The sequence below is a fragment of the Leucoraja erinacea genome, chromosome 1 (assembly GCF_028641065.1).
Source record: "Leucoraja erinacea ecotype New England chromosome 1, Leri_hhj_1, whole genome shotgun sequence".
In the NCBI taxonomy this organism is placed as follows: domain Eukaryota; kingdom Metazoa; phylum Chordata; class Chondrichthyes; order Rajiformes; family Rajidae; genus Leucoraja; species Leucoraja erinaceus.
The window spans coordinates 96296132-96321523 of NC_073377.1; the positions used below are offsets into that span (position 1 = coordinate 96296132).

Here is a 25392-nt window from a genome sequence, read left to right on the forward strand (position 1 = left end):
GTGATGAGTTGCTTTGATTTACATTTAACGAGTGGGAAGCAGTGAACTTGCTCTCAGTCCTGCTCTGCTATTATTAGCTCTCATGTCTACTGGGTTCATCTCCACTGAACCTCATTATACTCTTTAATGGGATATAAGTATTGTAGTGACCTTCAATGTTTTTAGATTGGATGAATAGATCTAATATGCAGTTTTACACATAATACACAATGTGCTGCTGTTTTATACATTTTCATGGCTGAATGAATTTTCCATTAAATATCCTGTCTAATATTGTTTTTGTCAGCTTTGGAGTAAGTTGCAACTAAATGATTTCAGTACTTAGTTGAGTACCTTTTTTTTAAAAAAAATGTTGTATTTTCAACTAACCATTTCCTGCATTGGGTTTTACAGTGCTTCCTTTTCTACAGCTTTTGGTGAGCTTGGAGCTGCAAATACTACAGCCAGTGGCTTTAATATTGGGGGTTTTCGATTAAACACTAACACTGCAATTGGCTTTAATGTTGGAACCTTGGGTGCTGCCACAATGACAGCTTATGGTTTTGGCAGTAGTGGCTTGGCTGGCACAGGTAGTTTTTCTGCTATTTCAAGCAAAGTGGCAAGTTATTCTTAAACCATTCATATATTTCTTTGCAACATTTCATCTGATAGTTTTTTTTTGTTTGGTTAATAAAATTGTGAAGTCTAAATTAACAGATTTAGAGCTTAGTAGCTCGATGTTAGTGTAACATCGTTCATACAATTGGGAATCTTGCATTACAGGAATAAACTTTTGATGATTCATGCAATTGTCAGATCTTTTTAAAATTTAAAGTTTTAGTTATCTGTGTTGTCTGTAGTTTATATTTGCTCTCTGCATCGCTGTAACATCATTCAGAAACCTCAGAACCCCAGAAGTGGCTCTCAGTCTGCATTGACAGCATCAAGTGAAATTATGAAAACTGATTTTATCCATATAATTCATTTTGTTCATAGTTCAGAGTCCTGGTGCATTTGTTAATCATCAAATCTCACAGCGTATGAAGAGGCTAATCTTCTTAATTTTCTTTTTCTGTGCTGTCTCCTTTGAAAGATCCATCCATTTGCTTGCTCTTTCTCATTGAATCAACATCTTTTTCCCTTTCAAGTATTATTCCAGTTCTATTTGATGGTTACCATTGTCCTGGTGCCTTCTTTCCCATCTTCTATCTATCTATCTATCTATCTATTTATCTATCTATCTATATTACTAAAAGTCTGTTCTTGACCGGTTTTGGCCATCTGTGCTGCGATTTCCGACAGAACGCCGTCACCTACGGCCGTCATTTTTGGCCACCTTGCTCAGAGCCCCCCTCCGCCGCATGTGTGCCGAGGATTTTTCCCGTCGATTAAAAATGACAGAGATATTAATGTTTTTACAAAATTCCCCATTCTCTCTGCTGCCCCCGCTGGCGGCAGGGGAGAGGGACTATAAAACCAGGAAGTGGTGTGCCTCACTCACTCTTCAAGATGGAGGAAGGCAGAGAGTCACGTTTCTCTGAGCTGTGAATAACACTGAACACATGTCTACTCAAATGCTTGCAGAATGTGTCTATTGGTTCTAAAGCTTGCAAAAAAATGTCTATTGGTTCTAAAGCTTGCAAAAAATGTTTATTGGTTCTAAAGCTTCCAAAAAAAGTATCTATTGATTCTAAAGCTTGCAAAAAAGTGTCTATTGGTTCTAAAGCTTGCAAAAAAAATGTCTATTGGTTCTAAAGCTTGCAAAAAGTTTCTCTATTGGTTCTAAAGCTTGCAAAAAGTGTGTCCCCCCCCCCCCCGCCCCCCTCCTCTTCCTCCTGCAAATGGTGGTTTTGCTTGGTGAAAGGCTTTTGGCTTGGTTTGAAAAGGTACGTACTGTAAATGCACTTCCTGTTTGCACTGTATATTGATTTTAGATAAAACGCTACCACATACGGCTGTGATTTTTGGCCATCTTACTCAGTCCCCCTCTGCTGAGTAGGTGCAGAGAATTCTTCCCATCAATGAAAAATAAAAGTGTTATTAGTTTTTTGCAAAATGTTGAGAATCTCTGCAAATGGTCAATCACTCCATGAAAACTACACACCTTTTGCTTTGGTTACAGGCATATGGTGGGGGGTGGGGGTTGGCATTACTTAGGGGTGGCTTGAAGTTGAAAACAACGGAAATGTGGGCTTTGTTTGGTTGAAAGTACTCTGCAAGATGGTGGCTTGGTTGCTTTGGCTTGAGTTGAATGGTACACGAAATCGCTGTCTTTAGTGGCTTTGCACCTTACTTCAAATGGTATGAAACTGCACTTGAATTTGGTGGCCTTGCACCCTGCTAGAAGTGGTAAGAAACTGCACTTGAATTTGGTGGCCTTATACCCTGCTTGAAATAGAATTTCAAGGATTAGCCGTGAGTCAACTACCAGCCCACCAGCCGTGTGAGTCAACTGATAGCCCACAAGCCGTGAATCAAAAGCCAGCCCATCAGCCGTGTGTCGGCTGCCAGTCCATCAGCCGTGTGAGTCGGCTGCCAGCCCACCAGACCCGAGTGACTAAGCTGCCAGCCCAAGAATCCAATCCGTTCACATTGTCCATACTAGCCCTCTGGAAACCAGTCCCTTCAGCTGTCTTTAGTGGCTTTGCACACCCATGCACTAGCGCTCCAGAAAGCCCCCCACCCCCGCCCCCACCCAACTGGCCACCAATATTAGAATTGGTGGAGAGGTGGAATATTGCGTTGGATGACCAGCCCTGTGTGATGCTGGGACAACGGGTCACACTTAGTCCAGTATAATATTAAAACTCTGTGGCTGCTGGCTGGCTGTGTTTCTGCCTGACTTGTGGTTGCCAGCCTGTGGGTGCCAGCCTTTGATTTGTTGCTACGCCAACACCAGACCCACAAACGCACAGATATTTTCCATTTCGGTAGAGACTTCACTTTTCATTCCGTACCCACTCCTGATTAAATTTTGTCGTGTTTATGTACACATTTTTAATGAAATCCTTTCTCCCCCCACTCACTCATTTTGTTGCCTCCTGCTGGCCAGCGGCCATAACGGCTGCTGGCGCCCGCATCTCGCCTCAAAGACGCCATTTAAAAAGAGCCGCACTGCTGAGTCCTGAACGGCTTGAGTTGGAGGACCATGTCTCCCGAGGGGGCTACCGGTAGGGAACGGCTGCGTTGGGGGAGCAGACCCAACGGGTCTGCACTTGGTCTAGTTATACTATAAAACTGGGTTTTTGAAAAAAACAAACTTATTTTTCATTCCGGGTTTTTTCTTGAATATCTTATTCTTCTATCCTCTGGTTAAGGAACCTTCCTGTCAGTGGTTAGAGTTTCTGTCTATGTTATTATAACCCTTCTTAAATTTGAACAATCCTCATAAATCTGATAAATAATGCAGCTCTCACCTGGACATCTTTTCTGTAATTACTTTACCCGAAAATCGGTCTGTGCAACTTATGAGATTTACATCATCGTAAGTATACTACTGGAGAAACCCAGCGTTTTACCCCTTTGTTGACAAAGTGCTTCTGCTCTGTGCTTTCCTTTAACATCATAGCATGATTGGATATGAATATATAAGCGAATGTTGAAACATTTCCTCTCAACATCCACGTGTGCTTTTGATTTTAATGCTGCCGCCTTTACAGTGTGCCATTTTTGTTCTGTAAAACAAGTCAAAGTTTAATTCTAAGCAGTAAGTAGGTTGTATTAATTTGACATGAGAGCAACCAGTTATTGGCTTAATCGGTATTCTGGGTTATACCTATAAAGTAAACTTCTTATTTCATTCTTTAGGTATAAATGGGAATCAATACTACTGATTTTTTTTTTTTTTTAATTGGTTGTTTAGAGACGATCAGTGTAGTACTTGACTTCCTTGCCACAGGATAATGAAAAATAGCACATTTTGGTTTTGCACCTGTTAACTGCCCTGATATGTCAAATAATGAACATTGCATAATAACCCAAGGTGTGGCTGCGACAATCATCATGCTGATGCTCTGTCCCTGGATCCATGTAGTGAGTAACCAATTCGTAAGTAAGATCATAAGTGATAGGAGTAGAATTAGGCGATTCGGCTCATCAAGTCTAATCTGCCAGTCAATCATGGGTGAGCTATCTCTCCCTCCTAACTCCATTCTCCTGCCTTCTCTCATAACCTCTGACACACCAATTAACAGGAGGCTGCTTGGATGCATTGAAAATGGCTGCTGCAAATGTCAACGTCTTCAGGGCAATAGAGGATGATGTTAGAGATGAAAGTAACATTCAACAACTTGGTCTTTGCTGTTCCAACAAGTCAAAAGACAATATTGTTTTGATGGTATATAATCAAACTGTCAAATATCTGTTCTAAATAATCTGGAAATACATGTAAATATTTTTTATTGTGGTTCCTTCTTGATGTCCTAAAGTAGTTATTGAATCTGCATGTCGTTTTGGAAATAACCAAAGCAAAATATAAGAAAGTAAAGCATTTTGGAAAATAGTCAGGCATTTGTGAACAAGAGAAACAGGTTAATTATTTCTGGCAATGAGAATGCATCGGAACTGCTATTTTTATAGAATGCTTTTAATTCAGTCTTATGCATGCTTAGTTGATGCCTTATGTTTGGCCTCAAAACTGATTGCATGTTCATTAAACCAGTATCATTAGCTCAGAGGGAGGAATCTGGTATGAGTGACATGGGTGGCACAGTGGAATGTGTGGCACAGTGGCATATGTGGCACAGTGGAATGGTTACACAGTGGCACACTGGTATGGGCTACACAGTGGCATGGGTGGCACAATGTCATGCATGGCACAATGGCATGGGTGGCACAATGGTATCTGTGGCACAATGGTATCTGTGGCACAATGGTATCTGTGGCACAATGGTATGGGTACATCATGGGTGGCACAATGTCATGCATGGCACAATGGCATCGGTGACACAGTGGCATGGGTGGCACAATGTCATGCATGGCACAATGGCATGGGTGACACAGTGGTATGGGTGACACACTGGCTGCTGTCGAAGTTTGCATGTTTTCCCTGTGATTTTGTGGCTGCTCTGATTTTCTCCCACATCCCAAACATATGTGGGTTGGTGGGCTAATTGTAAATATGCCCCTAATGTGGAGGTGAGTGATCCAGTCTGGGTTTATTGAGGAGGATGGATTTATGTAAATGGGAGTCTAGTGATTGCTGCGGACTTGGTAGACAATGTTTTCACCTGTCTGACTCCTTCATCTCTACAATTCTTTCACAGAAAGACAACCTAAGTATTACATGGACAGATGCTAAAGGCTAGTTTCCAAAGTTAGCTGGATTAAACATAATATCTAATAACATGGTTGTAATTAATTGGATTGGAAGTTCCGTGTTTCACATTTTTTCTTTGGTTCATAATATGTGGGATCACCCTAGAACTAATATAGGATTGATGGCACCACATTTGGCTTCAAAATATTTGTCCCGTCTCCTCTTGTATGAGGGAAGTTCCAATCGATCCAAAGCAATTGACCCATTTTTAGATGACTGCATAAGTGAACCTGGGAACTCTCTTGCTTCAGCTTGCTCTTGTAGTTTATGGATGTTTTCTCTGTGCTGGTGAAGGGGTGATATTGGAGTCATTGGAGGTAGGAAGGAACTTTGAATCGCACACAAATATAATAATTTGCTAATCATATTGTTACCCTGTAACTTTTGTCTGAGATTGAATCTAAGTGTTTTTAAGAGTGAGAAATTGTGAAATTTGGATTTACTAAAGCTATAAACACTGTATTACTATCAATGTTTTGAAATAATGGTGGGTCACAAATACAAAGGTGTAAGAAGTTAATTTACTTTTTGTTGAACTGATTTTTTCTTAAATATCCACATAGGTGGTTTTGGAGGGTTTGGCACAACTGCGACAGCTGCTCCTGCTTTCAATTTCTCAACACCTGCCAATTCTGGGGTAACAGGTAATGGTAAACGCTTGCCAGAGAGAATTAGAACAATACCTATGTGCATATAACATTTTGTTCTTTTGCCTAAAGTAGGTGATGGTAGCTAACAGTGGAGTGGATGGCAGTGAATGCTACTGTGTAATAAATGAGCTGCAAGTTCTTGAATCAGCACATTTCTGTTAGAGGAAATCAATAACAATGGTCGGGATAGAAAATTGGATTGAAGGCAGGGACTAAGGGCAATTGGTTGTTTTCTTGACTGGAATATAGTGACCAATGGGGTACCAGGTGACCAAGAGCTGTAATCAATTATAAAACTGGATGCAGTATCCACTTGCGGCCTAACCAAATGGCAGGGTATGAAAGCAGGGAAGTTATGTGGGGCAGACACAAAAAGCTGGAGTAACTCAGCGGGACAGGCAGCATCTCTGGAGAGAAGGAATGGGCGACGTTTCAGGTCGAGACCCTTCTTCAGACTGATGTCAGGGGACGGGGCGGGACAAAGATAGAATGTAGCCGGAGACAGGAAGACTGGTGGGAGAACTGGGAAAGGGGAGGGGATAGAGAGGGAAAGTTATGTGGGGTTGCTGGCTGGGGCCATGATTGGACCATTGCTTCTGATTCTGGTCACCATTTGCTGGCAAGGGTGAAGAAGCCCTAAAGACTTAGAGCCCTAGAGGCAGTAAAGACTTAGTACCATCACTCCAGGGATGAGGAACTTCAACTATAAAGTTAGACTGGAGAATCGGGGGGGGTTCTGAAATGAACAGATTTGATTGAGGGAAGCTGTTCCCCTTAATGGAAATTTAAGATTGCAGCGTTACAGATATATCAAGTTTTAGGTGAAAGGTGCTAGATGGTGTGGGAGAGATATTTTACATTTTGCAGGCAGTTTTGATCTGAAACCCCCCACTGCCAGTAAGGTGGTGAGAACCAAATCCACTTGGGCTTTTAATTGGGAAAGCATGCAGGAAAATTATTTGTTGAGGTTTGGAAAAAGAGCAGTAAATTGTGGGATTTACCAAATTTTGCAACAGGATAAGATACCATTTGAAATCTCAGTAGTCGTATGGCAAATGATCCCAGATATAATTTTTACAGAAAATGAATAAAAGCAGTAGTAGGATAATTGGGATGAACTTTCAAAAAGTTGTCTAAATTCAAATAGTCATAAAACGATCCAATCGGCCCACGAAATTCACAAGTGGGCACCTATCAGCATTAATCCCATTTCCAAGCACTTGGCTCTTAGCCTTCTATGCTGAAGCAATTTAAATGTTAATTTCGAGATTCCTTCAATGCTGTCTGTGATCGAGCAGTAACCATTCACTTAAGTAGTGCATTTCAGGTATTCACCACTCTCTGGGTGAGAAAGTTCCCCTCTGAATCTCTTCCTCCTTAACCTCAATTATTGCCAGCTTTCTCTGGCCCCCGTCTTTGCGATTGTGTGTGTGTGTGCTGACAGTCGATCCAGCTTGCGGTTTCATCGCTGATAGTCGATCCAGCTCGAGGTTTTTCAAGTGAGTGCCCTCGAGCTTGAAGGTCGAAGACAGTTGCGGAAAAGTCGCTTAAGTGGGACAGGCCCTTAATGAAGGCCTTATCCCATGTCTTCCTAACCACATTATCTACTTGCACTGCCACTTTCAAGGATCTCTGAACGTACTCCAAGGTCCCACTGCTTCCTAGGACCTATCACTCATTGTAGATGTTCTAGCCTCATTAGTACTTACAAAATTATTGCCTCACATTTTCTCGATTGAACTCTTCCATCTGCCAACTCACACCCAATTTCACCAAACACATTACATAGCCAGAGATACATAGACAATAAATGCAGGAGTAGGTCATTCAGCCCTTTGAGCCAGCCCTTCGAATCAGCACTGATCCACAATCAGTACCCCATTCCTGCCTTCTCCCCATACCACTTGATTCCGCTAGCCCTAAGAGCTAAATCTAACTCTCTTGGATGCATCCAGTGAATCGGTCTCCACTGCCGAGAATTCCAATAATTCATAACTCTCTGGGTAAATAAGCCTACCCCTTATTCTTAAACTGTGGCCCCTGGTTCTGGGCTCCCCCAACATCGGGAACATGTTTCCTGCATCCAGCGTGTCTAATCCCGTAATAAAGTTATATGTTTCTATAAGATCCCCTCTCTTCTAAATTCCAGTGAATACAAGCCCAGTCGCTCCATTTTTTTCTCCCCGTGTTGCCTTTTTAGTTACCTTCTGTTGATCTTTAAAAGTTTCCCAATCCTCTGGCTTTCCGGCCATCTTTGCTATGTTATATGTCTTCTCTTTTATTTTTATACTGTCGTTGACTTCACTTGTCAGTTGTGGTCACCGTTTACTCTCCTTAGAATCTCTCTTCCTTTTTTTGGAATGAAATGATCCTACATCTTTTGGATTATTCCCAGAAATACCTGCTTTCTGTTCCACCGCCTTCCCATTGATATCAATAGCTTTAAAATTTCCCTCCTACATTCACATCCAATGATCACATTAAATCACTAACAGCAAAGAATTTGCTGAAGAACATCACTAGTGAAAGGCATCATCTCACTAAAACAATCCTCTACCATCTGCCTTGCCTATTGAGCAATATTCATTGGCATTTATGAAGAGAATCCTAAATATATAAAGTCTACATAAATCCTAGTCATGCTGGATATACTCAGTATGGTTTAGATTTTCAGGTCCTCGGGAATCCGTTCCTATTACTGCACCTCAAAAGTTGAGTTTCTTTCATAGCTATTCTTTCTTAGATAACTGCAAAGTATAAAATACAGCACCAACCATAACGTCTCAGTCAGATTAGTACTTATAAGAGATTTGAGTTTGGTTACATTTTTGGTAAATACTGATAAGGACCTGACATAAAGAGAATGGAGGGAAAAAACATTTTTTAACTAAAATTGTGACATGCAAGTATTGCTCAATTTATTAAACAAGAATGCGTATCTTGAAAACACATCAGGAATCTTGGTTATTAAAATCTTAAATGCTTAAAGATACATGAACACAAGTATTGAAAATATTGAAACGGCTTGTCAATTAAAGATCAAACTAAAGTAATAGAAATAAATATAATGTACTCTTTCAGGATGCTTAGTGAGTGAAATATAAAAGAGCCTGCAGGGAACCCGCCGAGGTTTGGCATGGTAGACTTGTCCTCCTATGGGAGAATTTAGAATGAGAGGTCCCTATTTCAAAATTAATGGCTTGCTTCTTTAAGACAAAATTAGGTCAATATCCATGTTAAATACTGAAATGACTGATCACTAAATCACTGGACTATTGTTGGGAAAACAGCAGCCAATAAATCTCCTTAGAATCTTTCTTCCTTTCTTGACCCACATCCAGCTGGCCCCGTTCTAAAATTAAATAAATCTACTGGTCGACCTCAGAGTCATTTGGACCATGTATCTGAGTGGAACTGTGTACTGGCTTCATGTTGTCTCTTCTCGCAGCCCTTACAACATATGTATGTGGCCATTTCTAATGTTCTAAACTTTCAAAGATAAATTGATTCCTAGCTTTATCATTCAGCAAGACGTTTCTTGAGGACTGATCTGCTGAACCATAACCCAATTCATTCTATTATTCTGGCTCCTCTCCCCAAGGACAGTCTTTGATTCTTTGATTTGTTTAAGTCTAAGATATGCATATTTGACAGCACATAGCGGTTTAATTAATTGTCATCCGGACTAACCTGAGGGCACCAGGGAATTTGGCCTCTGTACTCATTGTCTAGTTCACTCATTAGTGCACTGCCAGTCAGCTGACTGCCTTCAGCTGTTTGCTTTCTTGTCTGGCATGTTGTAACAATAAAATTATCTGCAGTGGCTGCTCTTCCCTTACTCACGCCATTCCCTCTGTAGTATATTTGGTCCCATCCTATTTCTCATGTATATCACAGCAATGTGATCTGCAAACAGAGTGTTGGTTTTCACACACTTATTTATTTATGATACATAGGGAGACAGTAAGTACAGTGGGTTTATGCCAGTTCATAGCTGAACAATTCCATCGGTAACCTATCTGCCCATCTTTTGGAGGAAACAAGTATCTGAATGAAACGCAGAAATAACGAAGTGCAGATTCTGGTTTGCAAAAAAGTACACCAAGTGCTGGAGTAACTCAGCAGGTCAGGCAGCAACTTTGGAGAACAATGATAGGTTAAGTTTCATGGAGGGAGGTTCTGAAGAAGGGCCCTGAAACGTCACCTATCCATGTTCTCCAGGGATGCTGCCTGACCTGCTGAGTTACACCAGCAATTTGTGTCCTTTTTTGGATTAAATGCACATGGTTAATGGGAGAATGTGCAATCTCCACACACAAATCAGGGTTGAACCTGGACCTGTGAGAGTGTAATACCAGCTGCCATGTCACTGTGCCTCTTGTATATACTGTCATGATAGCTGTCTTCACCTTGCCCCTGCCTTTCACAGCACACTGCCACCTCAGCAAAAGTTTACTTCAACTAAATATTCGGATACAAAGACATTGTCTTGATCCTGATTATTAGCTCATTTTTTTCCGGGTCACTGTTCTTCTCTCCAGTTTTAGTTTGATGACTGAATAAGAGTGGTTGCCATTTACTGTGATGTTTCCATCTGGAATAAATTTAAACCATTTATCTGCACTACATAATTCCAAACCAACATTGTGCAAGCTTGCCTTTGCGTTTGGCGCTGAACTCTTCCTCTCTGTCCTTGACATCCGCTTTCCTGGCCAACCACCTCATTTTATTAAATATTATTAAATGCAAGGACATCAAAAATTCTGCTGTCTACATCCTCATTGGCGCCTGGTCCTATTTACCCCTGTGCTTGCTGACCAATATTATCTTCCCGCCCACTCCCCTGACATGAGTCTGAAGAAGGGTCTCTCTCGACCATTCCTTCTCTCCAAAGATGCTGCCTGTCCCGCTGAGTCACTCCTGCATTTTGTGTTTACCTTCGATTTATATCAGCATCTGCAGTTCTTTCCTACACAATTTTATCTTCATAATGCCCCGATTTTAAAACTCTCACCTCTGTTTTCAAATATCCACCATGACTTTGACCTGTCTTTCTCCTCTGGTCCGAGAATCTTTCTGGAACTTTACATTTGTGGCCTTTTGATCAGCCCTGATTTGGCAACTGTTCTGTCAGCTGCCAAAAAGTCATCACATTCCCCTTTTAAGGTGTTTCTTAAACTCCGCGGAACAAGCTTTTGTTCACCTGTCCTAATGTCTCCTTATGTGGCTGCTGCCAAGTTTTGTCTGATGGTAGTTTGTACATCTTGAGGATTTACCATGAAAAAGGCACTAGATAAATATTATTTGTCCATTAATACCAGTAGCACACTTAATACAAGTCCACGTGTCTATATTATGACTTTGATCCTGTTGTTCTGAAATGCATAAGTATGAGCAGCCCTGTATATTTTATTAAAAACACACATTGGCTTGGGCTGGGTGCTGCAGTGCTGGGAATATAGTACAGACCTCAGACCTCCCACTGGTGCTCCTGCAGCAATGAAATGATTATCTCAATGCATAATGTAGAGCGAATCACCTTGGTAATGGAGTCATAGAGTGATACAGTGTGGAAACAGGACCTTCAGCCCAACTTGCCCACACCGGCCAACAAGTCCCAGCTACACTAGTCCCACCTGCCTGCATTTGGTCCATATCCCTCCAAACCTGTCCTATCCATGTACCTGTCTAACGGTTTCTTAAACGTTGGGGAAGTCCTAGCCTCAACTCCCTCCTCTGGCAGCTTGTTCCATATACCCACCACCCTTTGTGTGAAAAGGGGCGGTGCACAAAGGCTACCTGTGAAGGATGACATTGGATAGACCGGGACCAGCAGTGCAGCTCCTTGGAGTTTGGGGTTTGATGGGCGTGGGAGAGCTGCCACCTGACCATTGTGCTGACTGCAGACCTTCGTTGGGCAATATTATTCGTTGATGTGTGTTGTAGATCTGTGTGCAATAGGTCTGTGTGTTAACAGACCACTCTGGTCCTGAGCTCTCTAGCATCACTCCCCTGGCGATGAGAGCTCCTCCATCCCCTCTCTTCAGTTGGCCGCAGATCTCTTCCCATTCTGTAACAGACCGAAGAACCAGACTGTAGGATCCAGTGTTCTGCCAACACTGGCCGCTACAGTTCCCCAGCAATGGACTTCTCGTCTCACTGCTGAATGGTCACACAGCTCACACCAGCCCTCGGGTAGCCATTGCATGTTGCTCCACAGGGCGATGTGATCACTTGAACCATTTCATTACTGCAGGAGATCCAGCCTGCAGCCACAACAGCACTGGCCTTCGGCATTGGTTCCATTAGTGCTCTCATTCATGGGAGCAAGTACCGAGTCCTAAGGGAGGTACTATTGAATCAGAATCTTTAAGGTATAGAATTCTTCCTGACACTTTTGTTTTCTGCCCACTCCCTGAGTTGACTGATTCTCTGCAATGTAGTTCCATGAGAATAACCACTGTGAGAAACTTTGCCAGATTTTCCATTGTTAAGGAGGAGCTAAAGAGGTTGGCTATTTGATTGCAGTCCCACCAGTCTTGTTGCAAAGCAATCATCTGAATACTGGCCGATTGTTGCTGCCACTCTGCGCCTGGGTGCAGTTTCCAATTGTATCCTTGCAGAGATCAAGTAATTTGTTCAAATCTGTAGATTTCTGATAAATTTGTAACTTTACAGAATGGGAGTGTCTCGTCACCAAATATTCTGCCACATGGGAGTTGGTGAAACTTTAATCTTCGTTCTATGGATATGTTTTTGTGTGGCCTTGGTACTTGAGTTAGCAGACTTTTTGTCAGGTTGGCAATGGTGAATGTTACAATTCACCCACGCTCCATGTGAGATTATTAGCCAGTTTATCACTTTTGAATTACCACTTCCTCATAGAAATGTATATGGGCAAGATTTTAATCACTCCCAAAGAACTTTTGTGGAGCCCAAAACTCAATTGGCCGAGGTACCAAAAAGCATTAATGAATCTCCTATGTAACTAACTCAAGCACCTGGCTGACAATTCACTGGGTCTGCCAGAGTGGTTGATTATTACTTGCCATCTTATTTCTCTTAAAATTAAGGAGACACAATAAATTATCACATTGCCAACAATATTCATATTCCATCAATTAATGGTGAGAGGAATTGATAGGAAGGAAAAAATAGTTTAGTCAGTTCGTACTGAAATCCAAAGGAAACAAGCTACATATTCCAGAACCAACATATAAACATTGAATTAGCCTGCATCGTGACAATAAAGTTAGTTTGAGTGACTATAATTAGTTCAGGACTAGGTTTGATCTCAGTCTTTTGGACAAGTGTATTCTTCTCTCATTCATGTAAACAAAAGCAGTTATTAAAATCAGTAAAAAGCGGTAAAGATGATAATTATAATAGTAATTTGTTGTTAAAGTAGGCTTAAATAGCAAAATCTTCCCCAATTTGTGTGGACCTTGTACCTAGGGGTCAGGATAAATGATCAAACATTTGTTTTTGATCAAACATTTATTTCTGGGAGGGTCAGAGGATTATGGGTTTGAATCTCACCAAAGGCCAAATTTAATTCCTGGTTCAAAGGTTGCATTGTGAAAATGTGGGAGAGGAGAAATTCATTGCATGTTTTTGCAAAGTGGGTCCAAGTTATACAGTATTTGCCTTTTCACGTTTCCATTCCACTGAAGGCAATGGAACCAAATGCATGGAATTAAATACGACTGCTTGCATTCTTTTAGTTATGGCATATGATGCTATTTTTTCGCCCCGTTGTCGTTTGCCTTGATATTACTGCAATGTCTTCTGTAATAGCACTTCAAGGGAAGTCATTTGTTTGGATTGTTTGTTTTTTTGGCACCTGAAGGACACACTATCCTTTTTTTTGCATTATTTTAAATAAAATCTAATACTACCTTTTCGAAGTTTCCTTTTTTTAAATGGATGCACATAAATGCTTAATATTTTGCCTTTAGATGAATCTGAGCTACAGTAAATCTTGGATTAGCCACAAGAAAGTTGTCATGCATTTTACAATTTTATAAAATCAAATGGTTTTCTTTGTTTCCTAGGGCTTTTCCAGAATACACAGAATAAAGGGTTTGGATTTGGTGGTGGATTTGGTACAGGCACAGGCCTGGCACCCGGTTTGGTACCTGGTTCCACATTTGGAGGATTCGGTGGTTTCGGTGCTCAACAGCAAAGTAAGTTCATGGGAAGGCAAGTCCCTGTAGTTATGATGGACACAAAATGCTGGAGTAACTCAACGGGACAGGCAACATCTCTGGAGAGAAGGAATGGGTGACATTTTGCGTCAAGACCCTTCTTCTGTTAAGTTTTACTTTAAATTAAATTACCTTAAATTGAACATCAAATATAATATTGGAAATTAATAACAAGTGTTCGAAAGTAATTCAAGAGACTTGTCTAAAAGTTATGGCAGTGGTGAAGTACCATTGATGAAATATGGGGTGGCGCAGCGGTAGAGTTGCTGATTTACAGCGCCAGAGACCTGGGTTTGATCCTGTCTCTATGGTCTTTGTATGTTCTCCTCATGACCACGTGGGTTTCCTCCTGGTGCTCTGGTTTCCTCCAACACTCCAGAGATGTACATTGGCTTCGGTAAAAATTGGAAATTGTCTCTAGTGTGTGTGTGTAGGATAGTGTTAGTGTATCGGGGATTGCTGGTCATTGTGGACTAGGTGGGCTGAAGGGCCTGTTTTTGTGCTGTGTTTCCGAATTAAACCAAACTACATCATTTAAACTGTTCTCTGCATATCAGCAAAAACCTAGTGGGGATAATATTTATATTAGTGTTCAATATCTTCTGAAAACTTGTGTGCACCGCAGGTGAATTGTTATCAATTGCTAAAGTAATTTTAATTCAGTGTTTCTCTACATGTTGACCTGGATTTTCTTCCAATACCTTCTGTCCCAGAGAGAAAATGATGTTTGTTGTGTTATGTTTATAGCTGGAGGTCTTTTTGGGCAGGCGGTACAGCCTCAGGCCCAGACGGTTCAGCTGATCAACACAGCCAGTGCCCTTTCTGCACCCACTCTCTTGGGGGATGAACGAGATGCCATATTAGCCAGATGGAACCAACTGCAGGCTTTCTGGGGAACAGGGAAAGGTTACTTCCACAATAACCTGGCTCCTGTCGAGTTCACTCAAGAAAATCATTTTTGTCGATTTAAGGTAAACAAATTTCAACCGTGTGTTTATAGATACGTTCTTGTAAAGCTGAACTGCAAATTTTATGAAGGTGGTCACCTTGTGTGAGATGGATGATGAAGAAAACCCATTCATAAAACACTCTTTACTGCTGGTGCAGCAAAATATGGATGTGACTTTGAAACAATCCTAATCGTACCATTACGGTAGAGAGGCCCTAATTGTGTCTTCAAAAGAGGTGATCGCTGGTTAATAAAAATCATTTTGTAGATTTGATGAACAGAAAATAATAAACATTGACATTGTTATTTGATTAGTGAGTGAAGGGGTGGTATGTGGTTGCAGAAGGGCCAAAGGAAATACCTCGGGAAATTCCTGTTTGACTGATTGTATTCTGAGGATGTTGTTTCCACTGATACAAAGTGGGCACAATGATAAACGTTTATTCCATATGCTGCCCTCTACATTGCACACCTGCTGCCACTGAACTAAAGACAGTTTCAGAACAAAGAACCATCCATTTATGATGGAAATGAGGAGAACCAACTAGGAGAAAACAATCTTTGTGTGATTTACTGATACGATAGAAATCATAGACAGTGGACAGTGTGGGAGTTAAATTAATGAATGACAATAAAACTCCAGCAGTGTTGCACTGGCATCTGATCTGCAGCTAATGCTAGGCTGGGTATCGCTGTGGAGATTGTTGGAATAAAATGTTTGCGGTGAGCTTGATCTCTGGACCAATAAATGGCTTAATTACAACCCACCTCTACAAAAAGCTCCCAAACTGCGGGATCACTGGAGTTTGGTATAAAACTTGCTTGTGCGCAAGTGTAACGATTTGAACACCATTGGTGAGTGTAAACAAGAGCCAGAGACAGTGTATGATTTAAACACATCTTTAATGAGCACTTGAAACTAGCAGCACTGAGGACGACAGGTTATCAGTGCATCCTATCTGCTCGAACTGCAGTGCTGGGAAATGAGTGTTAGTACAAGTGTTATAGTGGGGTGGAGTTAGTGATGCTGGCTTATGTGTGATTGGTTCACATGCATCATCAATCCACATCCTTCCCCCTTTGGGATTAAGTGTGGAAATGGGACCCATGCCATGGAGTTAAACATACTCGCCATATCTGTCTGGTGGTCGGCTAACACTGCCCGAGCGCGCGCGGATCCAACCCTCCCCTCACCTGAAAGATGCACATGCATCATCAATCTACAGTGAGCAATTGTTTTCATCTATAGCTATGTTAAAGAAAAGAGGAAGATGAGCAAGCAAACAATTACTGGATGAAATCAGCAGGTGAGAATGTTAGTCTCTTTCTGAAGGAGTTTGCTGAAACTAAGACTCCTACCTTCAGGATTCCACCCATTGGAATCAAGACTGAAATTACTTTATTCCATTTTGTAGGGTGCTTCAAAACTGAACTGATTTTCACTCTGCATCCCAACATATGTGCCCTTCCCACAAAGGGAAGGTTCGGAAGTGGGAAATTTGGCTTGTTGCCTTGTTCCTAGTTCAGGTGGTTATCATTAGCTTCCTTAACACAGGAACTTGAGCCTGAAGAGGGTTCCGGCCCGAAATGTCACCTATTCCTTTTCTCCAGAGATGCTGCCTGACCCGCTGAGCTATTCCAGCATTTTATGTCTATCTATGTTTTGTTTTCTTGATGGCTTCTAAAGCCAAGCCTAAATGTCACTCCAGCTTTCAGTCCAATCTGGAAACTGAACACTAATCAGCTGGCAATTATCAGGTCACCAAATAATATCATTCCATCGAGTGAGCTTTTTCCATTCATTTCATTGGCTGGCAGATTTAGTTTGGTTCATTGTGACAAGAAGCAATGGATAACTGAAGAAGACCATCTTCCAAATAGGGATAGATAGATGTTGGTGTCTATTATTTTCTTAATGGTTGATACTGTGATGCAGGTGTTTCCTGGAGTATAGGCTACATGGTTGTAGTCTTACTGCATCTCTGTGCTTTCTGAGATTGAGTTCCTGAAAATATACCAGTAAACCTACTCCAGTACTCCTATATTTTTAATCTCCCTGCAGACCGTTGGCTTCAGCTGCATACCCAGTAATAAGGATGAGGATGGTCTGGTAGCTTTGGCTTTTAACAAAAAAGAAGCAGAAATTCGAAACCAACAACAATTGCTTGTGGAAACTTTGCACAAGATTCTTGGAGGTTTGCAGCAAATCATGGTCAACGTTGAAGGGATCCGAGCACTGCCAGATGACCAGTAAGTGAACTACTTGTCAGAGTTATTTTCTGCAACTCTTTGTTTAAAATGAGTGAGAATTAGTAATAAGATATTTCCATAATCTTTCAATATAGAGCTTTATTACATTGTGTGAAAGCAGCTAAGTACTTTGATCAGCATTAAACCATATCAAGTTAATTACCATACAGGCAAAGGTAGAATTATACTCTTTCTATTCAACAATGTACTCTACCAAGACATGTGTAGCACAAGTAAAAGCATAGTAATACATTGATTGCTCCAACAGTTTACTTAACAAAAGTGCAATTCTGCAGATGCTTTAAGGCTCAAATAACAACAGAAAATACTGATCAGGCAGCATCTTTGGAGGGAGAGACATTTTTCATCTTTTGGATCAATTGTCCCAATTTTCTCCTCGAGGCAACATTGCTTATTATATTGTAGATGCTGTCTGACTCGCTGAGTTACTCCAACACTTTGTGTCTTGCTTATTATGTTACTAAATTTGTTTCTTTCTCCTTCCCACCTCCCCGTGCGAACATTTTCCACATCAACTTTTCATCTGGCCACATGAAGATTGCTGATTGTGTTTGGGTATCCACACACCTATTCAAAATTAATGCAGAATTGTCTTCCTTGTTTCAAATGTAATTCTGATTGCAGTCAGGAAGGAAACTCTTGCCCTATCCTGCTAGGCTGAATTCAGACCTATGCTTCAAAAGTGAAAAGCTAACGTAGTGCAGAACAGATAGTGAATGCCATCTATTACTTCCCACTTTACACTTTAAGTTACAATAGTAACTAATTTATCTGTGTAAATTGAAAATTTAGTTTAAAATATTGTAGAAAAGCTGGTACAGCTTAGGAGGCCCCACAACATTTGCAGAAAGGGAAACAGTTAACATTTCAGATCAAAGACCAATTATCATAACTCTGGACAAAAGGTATTGAACTCTGGACATAAGGTATTGAAAGCTACACAAAAAAGCTGGAGAAACTCAGCGGGTGCAGCAGCATCTATGGAGCGAAGGAAATGGGCGACGTTTCGGGCCGAAACCCTTCTTCAGATATTGAAAGCTGTTTGGTAATACGAATATCACCGTGCCTTAATTGGTACACGTGACATTAAAAGACCTTTGAAACCTTTGAATCAGGTCTATATATTTCTACTATTTTCTATTTTTATTTCATATTTCAGCATCTGCAGTTTCAATTTTACGGCCATTACAATTTTTTAGGTTTACTCTTGCATTGCCAGGTCTTTCGTCAGTGATTAGATTGTTGTATGTATGACCACAGCGATAATTCAGGACCTAATCATCAAATGTTGCTACAAATTATTGCAGATACCTGAAAATGCTGCCAATCTGAGGCTGTCAAATATAACATCCGACCGGTGTTTAAATGTCTTTTACTCGGGTCTTAATAATTATAAATGAAAAAGACTAAATGAAACGACTAAGTGAAAAGTGTTCAACGTTGTCTGGAAATTGACCGTTTAATTTTAGTGATCCACCTTGGATTTACTTGAGACTTGCCTGCCATCCTTAATTCAAGTGCTAAATGTGATCCCAAATTTAGCAGTTATATGAAGTACTGAGCCCAATATGCCTGGTTATTTATATGGTGTTTCATAGTTTGGGAGCCTCTCCAACTTTGGCAAATAAATTCAATGACATAAATTAACAAAGATTAAAATAAATTGCATACATCATGCAGGCGATAGCTCTCATTTAGAGAACGGATCTATCCAGACATGTGGAGTTTGTAACTGTAAGCATATTTGATTGTGGAGGAAAATTGATTCTGAAAACAATCTTTATTTTTTGGCATTCAGGACAGAAATGGTGATCTATGTTGTTGAACGCTTTCCAAATGGAAACTCCAGAAGAGTTTCAGCAACAAATCTTTTTAATTCACTGGAGCAGACTAACGTGAAGAATCATCTGATGCAGCTAAGTGTGCTTGTCGCCCTACCCAGGACTGAGCTTTCCCCAGCCCAGATAAAACAGCTGCTGCAGAACCCTCCAACTGGTATGTAGTGCAGCTTCAGCGTATTACACAATAACCACCCAACTATGGAAATAAACAGACACCATGGCTCAGCAACCTCTTGTATACAATTTGGGTTTCATCTTATATTACGCAAGATAAACGTAAAGGGTTGGAACTTGCTGAAAATGCCAATGGTTCCTTGCTGGGCTCTTGGCTCTTGCATGTGTCGTATGGACTCGCTGCTGCAAAGGCCTTGCAACTCCGAACTGGGATGTTGCAATTTTGTGAACGTTTTCTGACTGCCTGTGGTTGCTGCGTTTGGGTTTAGATGTATTATTATTGTCAGGTGTACAGAGGTACAGTGAAAAGCTTTGTTTTGTATGCTCTCCAATCCGATCAGATAATAAATACAATCAAGTCAAACTCCAGTACAATGGGCCGAGTAATGGGGAAGATACAGAGTGCAGAATATAGTTCTTAGCATTGTAGCGCAGCAGTGACATAGACAAAGTCCAATATCTGCATTGAGGTAGAGGTGAATCAGACAGTACCATAGCTTATGGAAGGACAGAGGAGAAGAACCTGTTCCTGAGTATGGTGGTGCGCGCTTTCGAGCTTCTGTATCTTCTGCCCTGATGGAAGTGCGGAGAAGGCGGAATGACCATTTGCTTTTGATATATTGGCTGCTTTTCTAGAGTAGCGTGAAGTGTAGGTGGAGTCAAGAATGGGAAATCTGGTCTGTTTGATGGACTCGACTACAGCCACAACTCTACACTTTTGTGCGGAGCTGTTCCTGAACTAAGCTGTAATGAGACCTGACGGCATGCTTTTATGGTGAATTTGTAAAACCCTGTAAGAGCCATTGGAAAATTAGAGCGGCACGGTGGCACAGCGCTAGAGTTGCTGCCTTACAGCGCCAGTAGACCTGGGTTTGATCCCAACTATGGGTGCTGTCTGTACGGAGTTTGTACGTTCTCCCCGTGACCGCGTGGCTTTTCTCAGAGATCTTCGGTTTCCTCCCACATTCCAAAGATGTACAGGTTTGTAGGTTAATTGGGTTGGTATAAATGTAAATTGTCCCTAGTGTGTGTTAATGTGCAGGGGATTGCTGGTCGGTGTGGACTCGGCAGGCCGAAGGGCCTGTTTCCGCGCTGTATCTCTAAACTAAACAAAACATGGTGCATTTCCTCAGTAATAGAGACTTTGGTGTGCCTTCTTGGCTGTCATATCAGTGGTTAGTTCACGACAGTTCATGAGTGATATTTATGGGGCGGCGACTGCGGGTGCTCGGAAGGCCCCGACCACGGATGAACACGGAGGGGAGGCTGGCTGGACTATGGTGCCATCCTCGCCTTGGTGCCATTTATGTTATGTTGTGTAGTGGACTTTCCATGTTTGTGCTTTTTTTTTAATTCAATTTCAATTTTATTTTTAATATGTTTTATTATTTATTTATTTGTTTTATGAATTTTTTTTTTTTTTAATGATACTGCCTGTAAGGGAAATTCATTTTGTTGTCTCAAATTGAGACAATGACAATAAATTTGAATACAATACAATACACCAAGAAACTTGAAGCTCTCAACTATTTCTACTTTGGCACCACTGATGTTGAATGTATCAAATGCTAAACTTGCAGCATTCACCAGTATTTTGGGGTGGGTGGGCAGAATCTGACCGTAAAATCTGTGTTGGGTTGGACCTGGTGTAGGAACAAGGAACCCATTTATTTCAATTGAGAGGAACAGCTGTTTGGGGCAAGGCTGCTAACATTAATAAATTACTTGAATTTACTTTAAATATTTTTACTGCCTTAGAAATCTTAATGTTTTTCATCGTTTGATTGTTTTCGACTGCTTCTGAAACGTTCTCTAAATTTGTCAGCCAGCTAGGCCTGGACATGTCACTGAGCCAGCTGAGAGACTTAGTTTATCAACTGTCGTGGGTGGAGTCTTTGTTCTGGCCTGCCTTTGTCATAGTTGTATGATCACGAGGCCCCATTGCTGCTTGATAGAAATGGAATGGCTACAAACAGCAACTTGGCAACAGCAAGCCCAGACAGGGTTAAGTCTACATTTGCCATTGAGACGCTATTGACACCCTCTCCCCACATCAGCACCAAACCCAGCCCATCTTGGGTAGGATAACTTGCATTCTGGTAATTTGGGAAAGAAAAGGGTGATTGAATTGCAAAATAAGTTGTCATCTTCTTGACCCATGGGTGCATCATGATCATTTGAGGGCATCATCACTATCCTCCAAAGAAATATTTGATTGTTAAAGTAAAATTTGAAACGTTCAGGACTCCAAGGTAATTTTTACTGAAGAGTATAGAAACATAGAAATTAGGTGCAGGAGTAGGCCATTCGGCCCTTCGAGCCTGCACCGCCATTCAATATGATCATGGCTGATCATCCAACTCGGTATCCAACTCAGTATTGTTTTATGAATGATTTGTGATTCTCTAGTATGTCTTTAACTCTATTCATAGTTTTCAGCAATGTTCCTCTCAGTGTTGCTCGTGAGATCCAATGGGAGATTAATTAGATAAAATTAGCGTTAGTAACTTAAAGCATTATTTTGTCACAATAATAACATGTTGCTTAACCATATGGGAAAATAATGTCATTGTTTAGGAAACACGAGCAAATGTGTCCTTTTTGTCTTTTAGGTGTTGATCCAATAATTTGGGAACAAGCAAAAGTTGACAATCCTGATCCTGAAAAGTAGGTTTTGGTGTTGTCTTTCCAAAATCCTTTACATAACCAATGGAAACAGTTGCAATTTGATTTTGTATTTAATTTTAATCAAAGTATGTACCACATTCTGAGTTGAGTCCAAACATTGTATTTTATCAATAGAGGTGATGGGTTTAAATCAAATAATTTGAAAGGAAGAAGAAAACATTTAAATTGGCGTGCAGTTTTGCACTAATCTCTCCATGAAAATTCAAGGTCTCAATTCCTTTGGTGTTAGTACCTTGTTCCAGATGTAAACACAATAATGATTCCATGGTTATATATTTTTTAATATAATAATTCTAAAGTTGCCAGAATTAAAAAATTGACCCATTTTGGGTAATCGATAAATCCTTCTTAACATGCTGTAATTTTGGGTCAGGTACCATACGGTGGTACAGCTCCCAAGCTTATTACATATCATGGGTCCTTGTGGCTTTTATTTGAGGATATCTTGATATTTTAGATAATTACAGAGATTTGGACTTTCTTGATATTTGAAGGACCAAAGCCGTAACATGTTAAGAATACATTTCAACTAAATACTTTAAGCAGCATTCATTTATTCAGTCTTTATGTGAGTAGTTGCATTATAAATGGAACGTTAGAAAACAGTACTATAACAGTTCGAATTGCAATTATTTTAGTTCCTGTCATTGTTTAATTAACCATTAATTTTCAGTTTTTGTGGACTTTTCAGTTGAGCAGAATCTATAGGGTTCCATTTGTCTGCTTATTTTGCAAAAAGTTGAAACCTATTTTGAAAGAGTAGAAGTTGAAGTAGAATTCTAATTATTTTCTTTGTGTCCTTCTCCAAAGACTGATCCCAGTGCCCATGGTTGGCTTTAAAGAATTGCTGAGAAGACTTAAGTTCCAGGAACAAATGACAAAACAGCATCAAAGCAGACTGGATGTGAGTTGGGATTGTAGTTTGGAAATTTTTTGTTTAAATGTGGGTCCCATTGAGTATTTCGCAAGCTTGAAAACAGGAATGTGGATAATTCAAAATATTTTTTGTTTTTTTATTTGGAGGTGGCACTGATTGCTATGCAAATTTAAGAGCACTGTTTAAATCCGTTTAAGCTGACCCTTTTATCTGCCACCAAATGAGCTGCCTCACAGTTCCAGAGCTCCAGGTTCAAACCTGGAATTGGCCGCTTTCTACGCGCATTTTCCATTGGCTTTACAGTTGAGTGGATTCTATTTGGCACCTTTTATTTGGACGAAATGTCAGAAATAATAGGGTCTGCTTTTCCTTTCCTGGTTCCAGTTTTCCTATTGTCAATTTTTTATCAACCTCGATTCATTGTAAGCATTCTTATTAAAGCAAGATAGATTTGTTTACCTGGAACCCGATTACCTCTTTATCACGGTATCATTGGATGGATTCATATCCACAGTTCTCGCCAGTAAAATCCAGCAATTACGAAGTTTGAGCTTTGTGACTGTGGCAGTTGGTTCTTTTGCACAGGTTTGCAGCACTAGCAACACAGTGGCGCAGCTGGATAGAGCTGCTGCCTCAGAACGCCAGAAACCTAGGTTCAATCCGGACTTTGGGTGCCATCTAGTGGAGTTTGCATATTCTCCCTGTGACAGCCCAGGTTTCTTCCAAGTGCTCCGAATGCTTCCACATCCCAAAGAAGTGTAGGTTTGTAGGTTAAATGGCCGCTGTAAATTGCTTCTGGTGTGTAGGGAATTAATGCAAAAGTGGGATAATATTGAACTAGTGTGAACGGGTGATCAATAGTTGCAAGCCTGTTTCCATGCTGTGATTTTCAATCAATCTATTTGAAATAATGCAATGAAACGCAGTCACCGGATGCATTTTCATGACTGCTGTTTGACCATATCAACTGCTTCCTTCAAACAGATTATATCTGAGGATGTAAATGAACTGCAGAAGAACCAGGCCACAACTGTAGCAAAAATTGCCCAATATAAGAGAAAACTGATGGACCAAGCTCATAAAGTCTTGCAGGTACTGTAATGGAGTTGCTATTTGTGGCCATGATTGTAAAAACATTTTGAAAATAAGTTCTTGCATGGATTATTTTAATTTTTCATTGTGATCTTTAATGTTATTGTAGAGTTCTCTTTTGAAGGCATTACAGAACGAAGCTCCTGCAGAGCCCCTAACCCAAATGAGTAGATTCCTATTCATCACCCACCCCCCGCGCTCATTTCCCATCCAAACCATCGTAGCTTCTCTGCGTAAAGTTGTAGCTGGAGTCAAGAGTATTTAATTGTCATACGTGCATGAAACAATTAAATTCTAATTTGCTGCAGCTTTATGTGAAATATAAAGAAGTTAGTGCCATGAATGAATGGCTATTAAGAATAGCAGTGATAATTGGCCAAATTAATGTGATAGATGGTCCTCAAAGCCACCATTAAGGCTGTGAACAACACTGGTTTCCACCTTTAAGGAATCATTGCACTTAAACTGTGACAAGGCGGTTAAGCCTCTGCAAAATCAAATTCCCATTCTTTCCCATATTTGCCACCATATGGTTTTGTCATTACTTTTTCCCAAACCTACACTGATGTGAGTGACTGAACACACATGGAACCACAGGTGCTAGAATCTTGAGCACAACACAAAGTGCTGGTGGAACTGAAGAATGGTCCCGACCAAAAAGACATTCGTCCATTCCCTCCACAGATACTGCCTGATCTACTGAATTCCTCCAGCCATTTGTGTTTTGAGTGACTGGACAGTCTGGCTTCTGTAAATGTTTTAGCGTATTGATCTTATTGAATGGATGAGCAGGCTTAAGGGATCAATAGACCTATCTCTTAGTTCCTATTGGGATGAACACAGGGTCAAATGCATAATTTGGTTTGCATGAATGAGGTGGTAAAACCATTTTAATAAGACGTCAATATCTTTCAGGGTTTTTGACAAAATAATATAAGAGCAAAAAGGTTATGGTTTACCCATATAACCTGTGGCTAGGCCACAATTACATTAAATTTGCTTTTATGACAATAATATTGAATCAAAGATTGTGCATATTGGGTTCATCAAGAGATTAGATATTGCTGATGAAGTATGGGTTCATTTTCCCAAAAGCAATGAAGGGCAAGGTTTTTTTTAAGTGGGATATTATGTGGAGCAGGTCAGGTCGGGGGGAGTTCCCCCCCCCTCCCGCCACGGGTACCATGTAATCCCGTGCTACCTGCTCCATGGTCGGATAATCGGCGACTAAGCCGTCTCCCCACCTAGACCCACGGCAGGACCATAAACAGGACCTGTCAAAGGGCGGGTGAGCTTCTAGCGAGCCAACGGCCATCCACACTTCAGTAGAAGTTGCGATCACGGTCG

General features: G+C 40.7%; 1 protein-coding gene across 5 annotated transcripts in view; it reads left to right on the top strand.

The window, feature by feature from the left end:
- Positions 1-25392, top strand: part of nup54 (nucleoporin 54) — a 48041-nt gene that overhangs the window by 14208 nt on the left and 8441 nt on the right. For 2 of the 5 annotated variants that reach the window (XM_055639799.1, XM_055639828.1), the window contains 8 exons: positions 5860-5946; positions 14001-14132; positions 14901-15124; positions 17165-17352; positions 19172-19368; positions 22001-22055; positions 22887-22980; positions 23938-24045. In XM_055639799.1, the coding sequence (XP_055495774.1) occupies positions 5860-5946; positions 14001-14132; positions 14901-15124; positions 17165-17352; positions 19172-19368; positions 22001-22055; positions 22887-22980; positions 23938-24045 (1085 nt within the window). The remainder of the gene's footprint in view (positions 1-5859; positions 5947-14000; positions 14133-14900; positions 15125-17164; positions 17353-19171; positions 19369-22000; positions 22056-22886; positions 22981-23937; positions 24046-25392) is intronic. The other 3 variants (XM_055639820.1, XM_055639836.1, XM_055639809.1) reach the window with 2 other exon arrangements.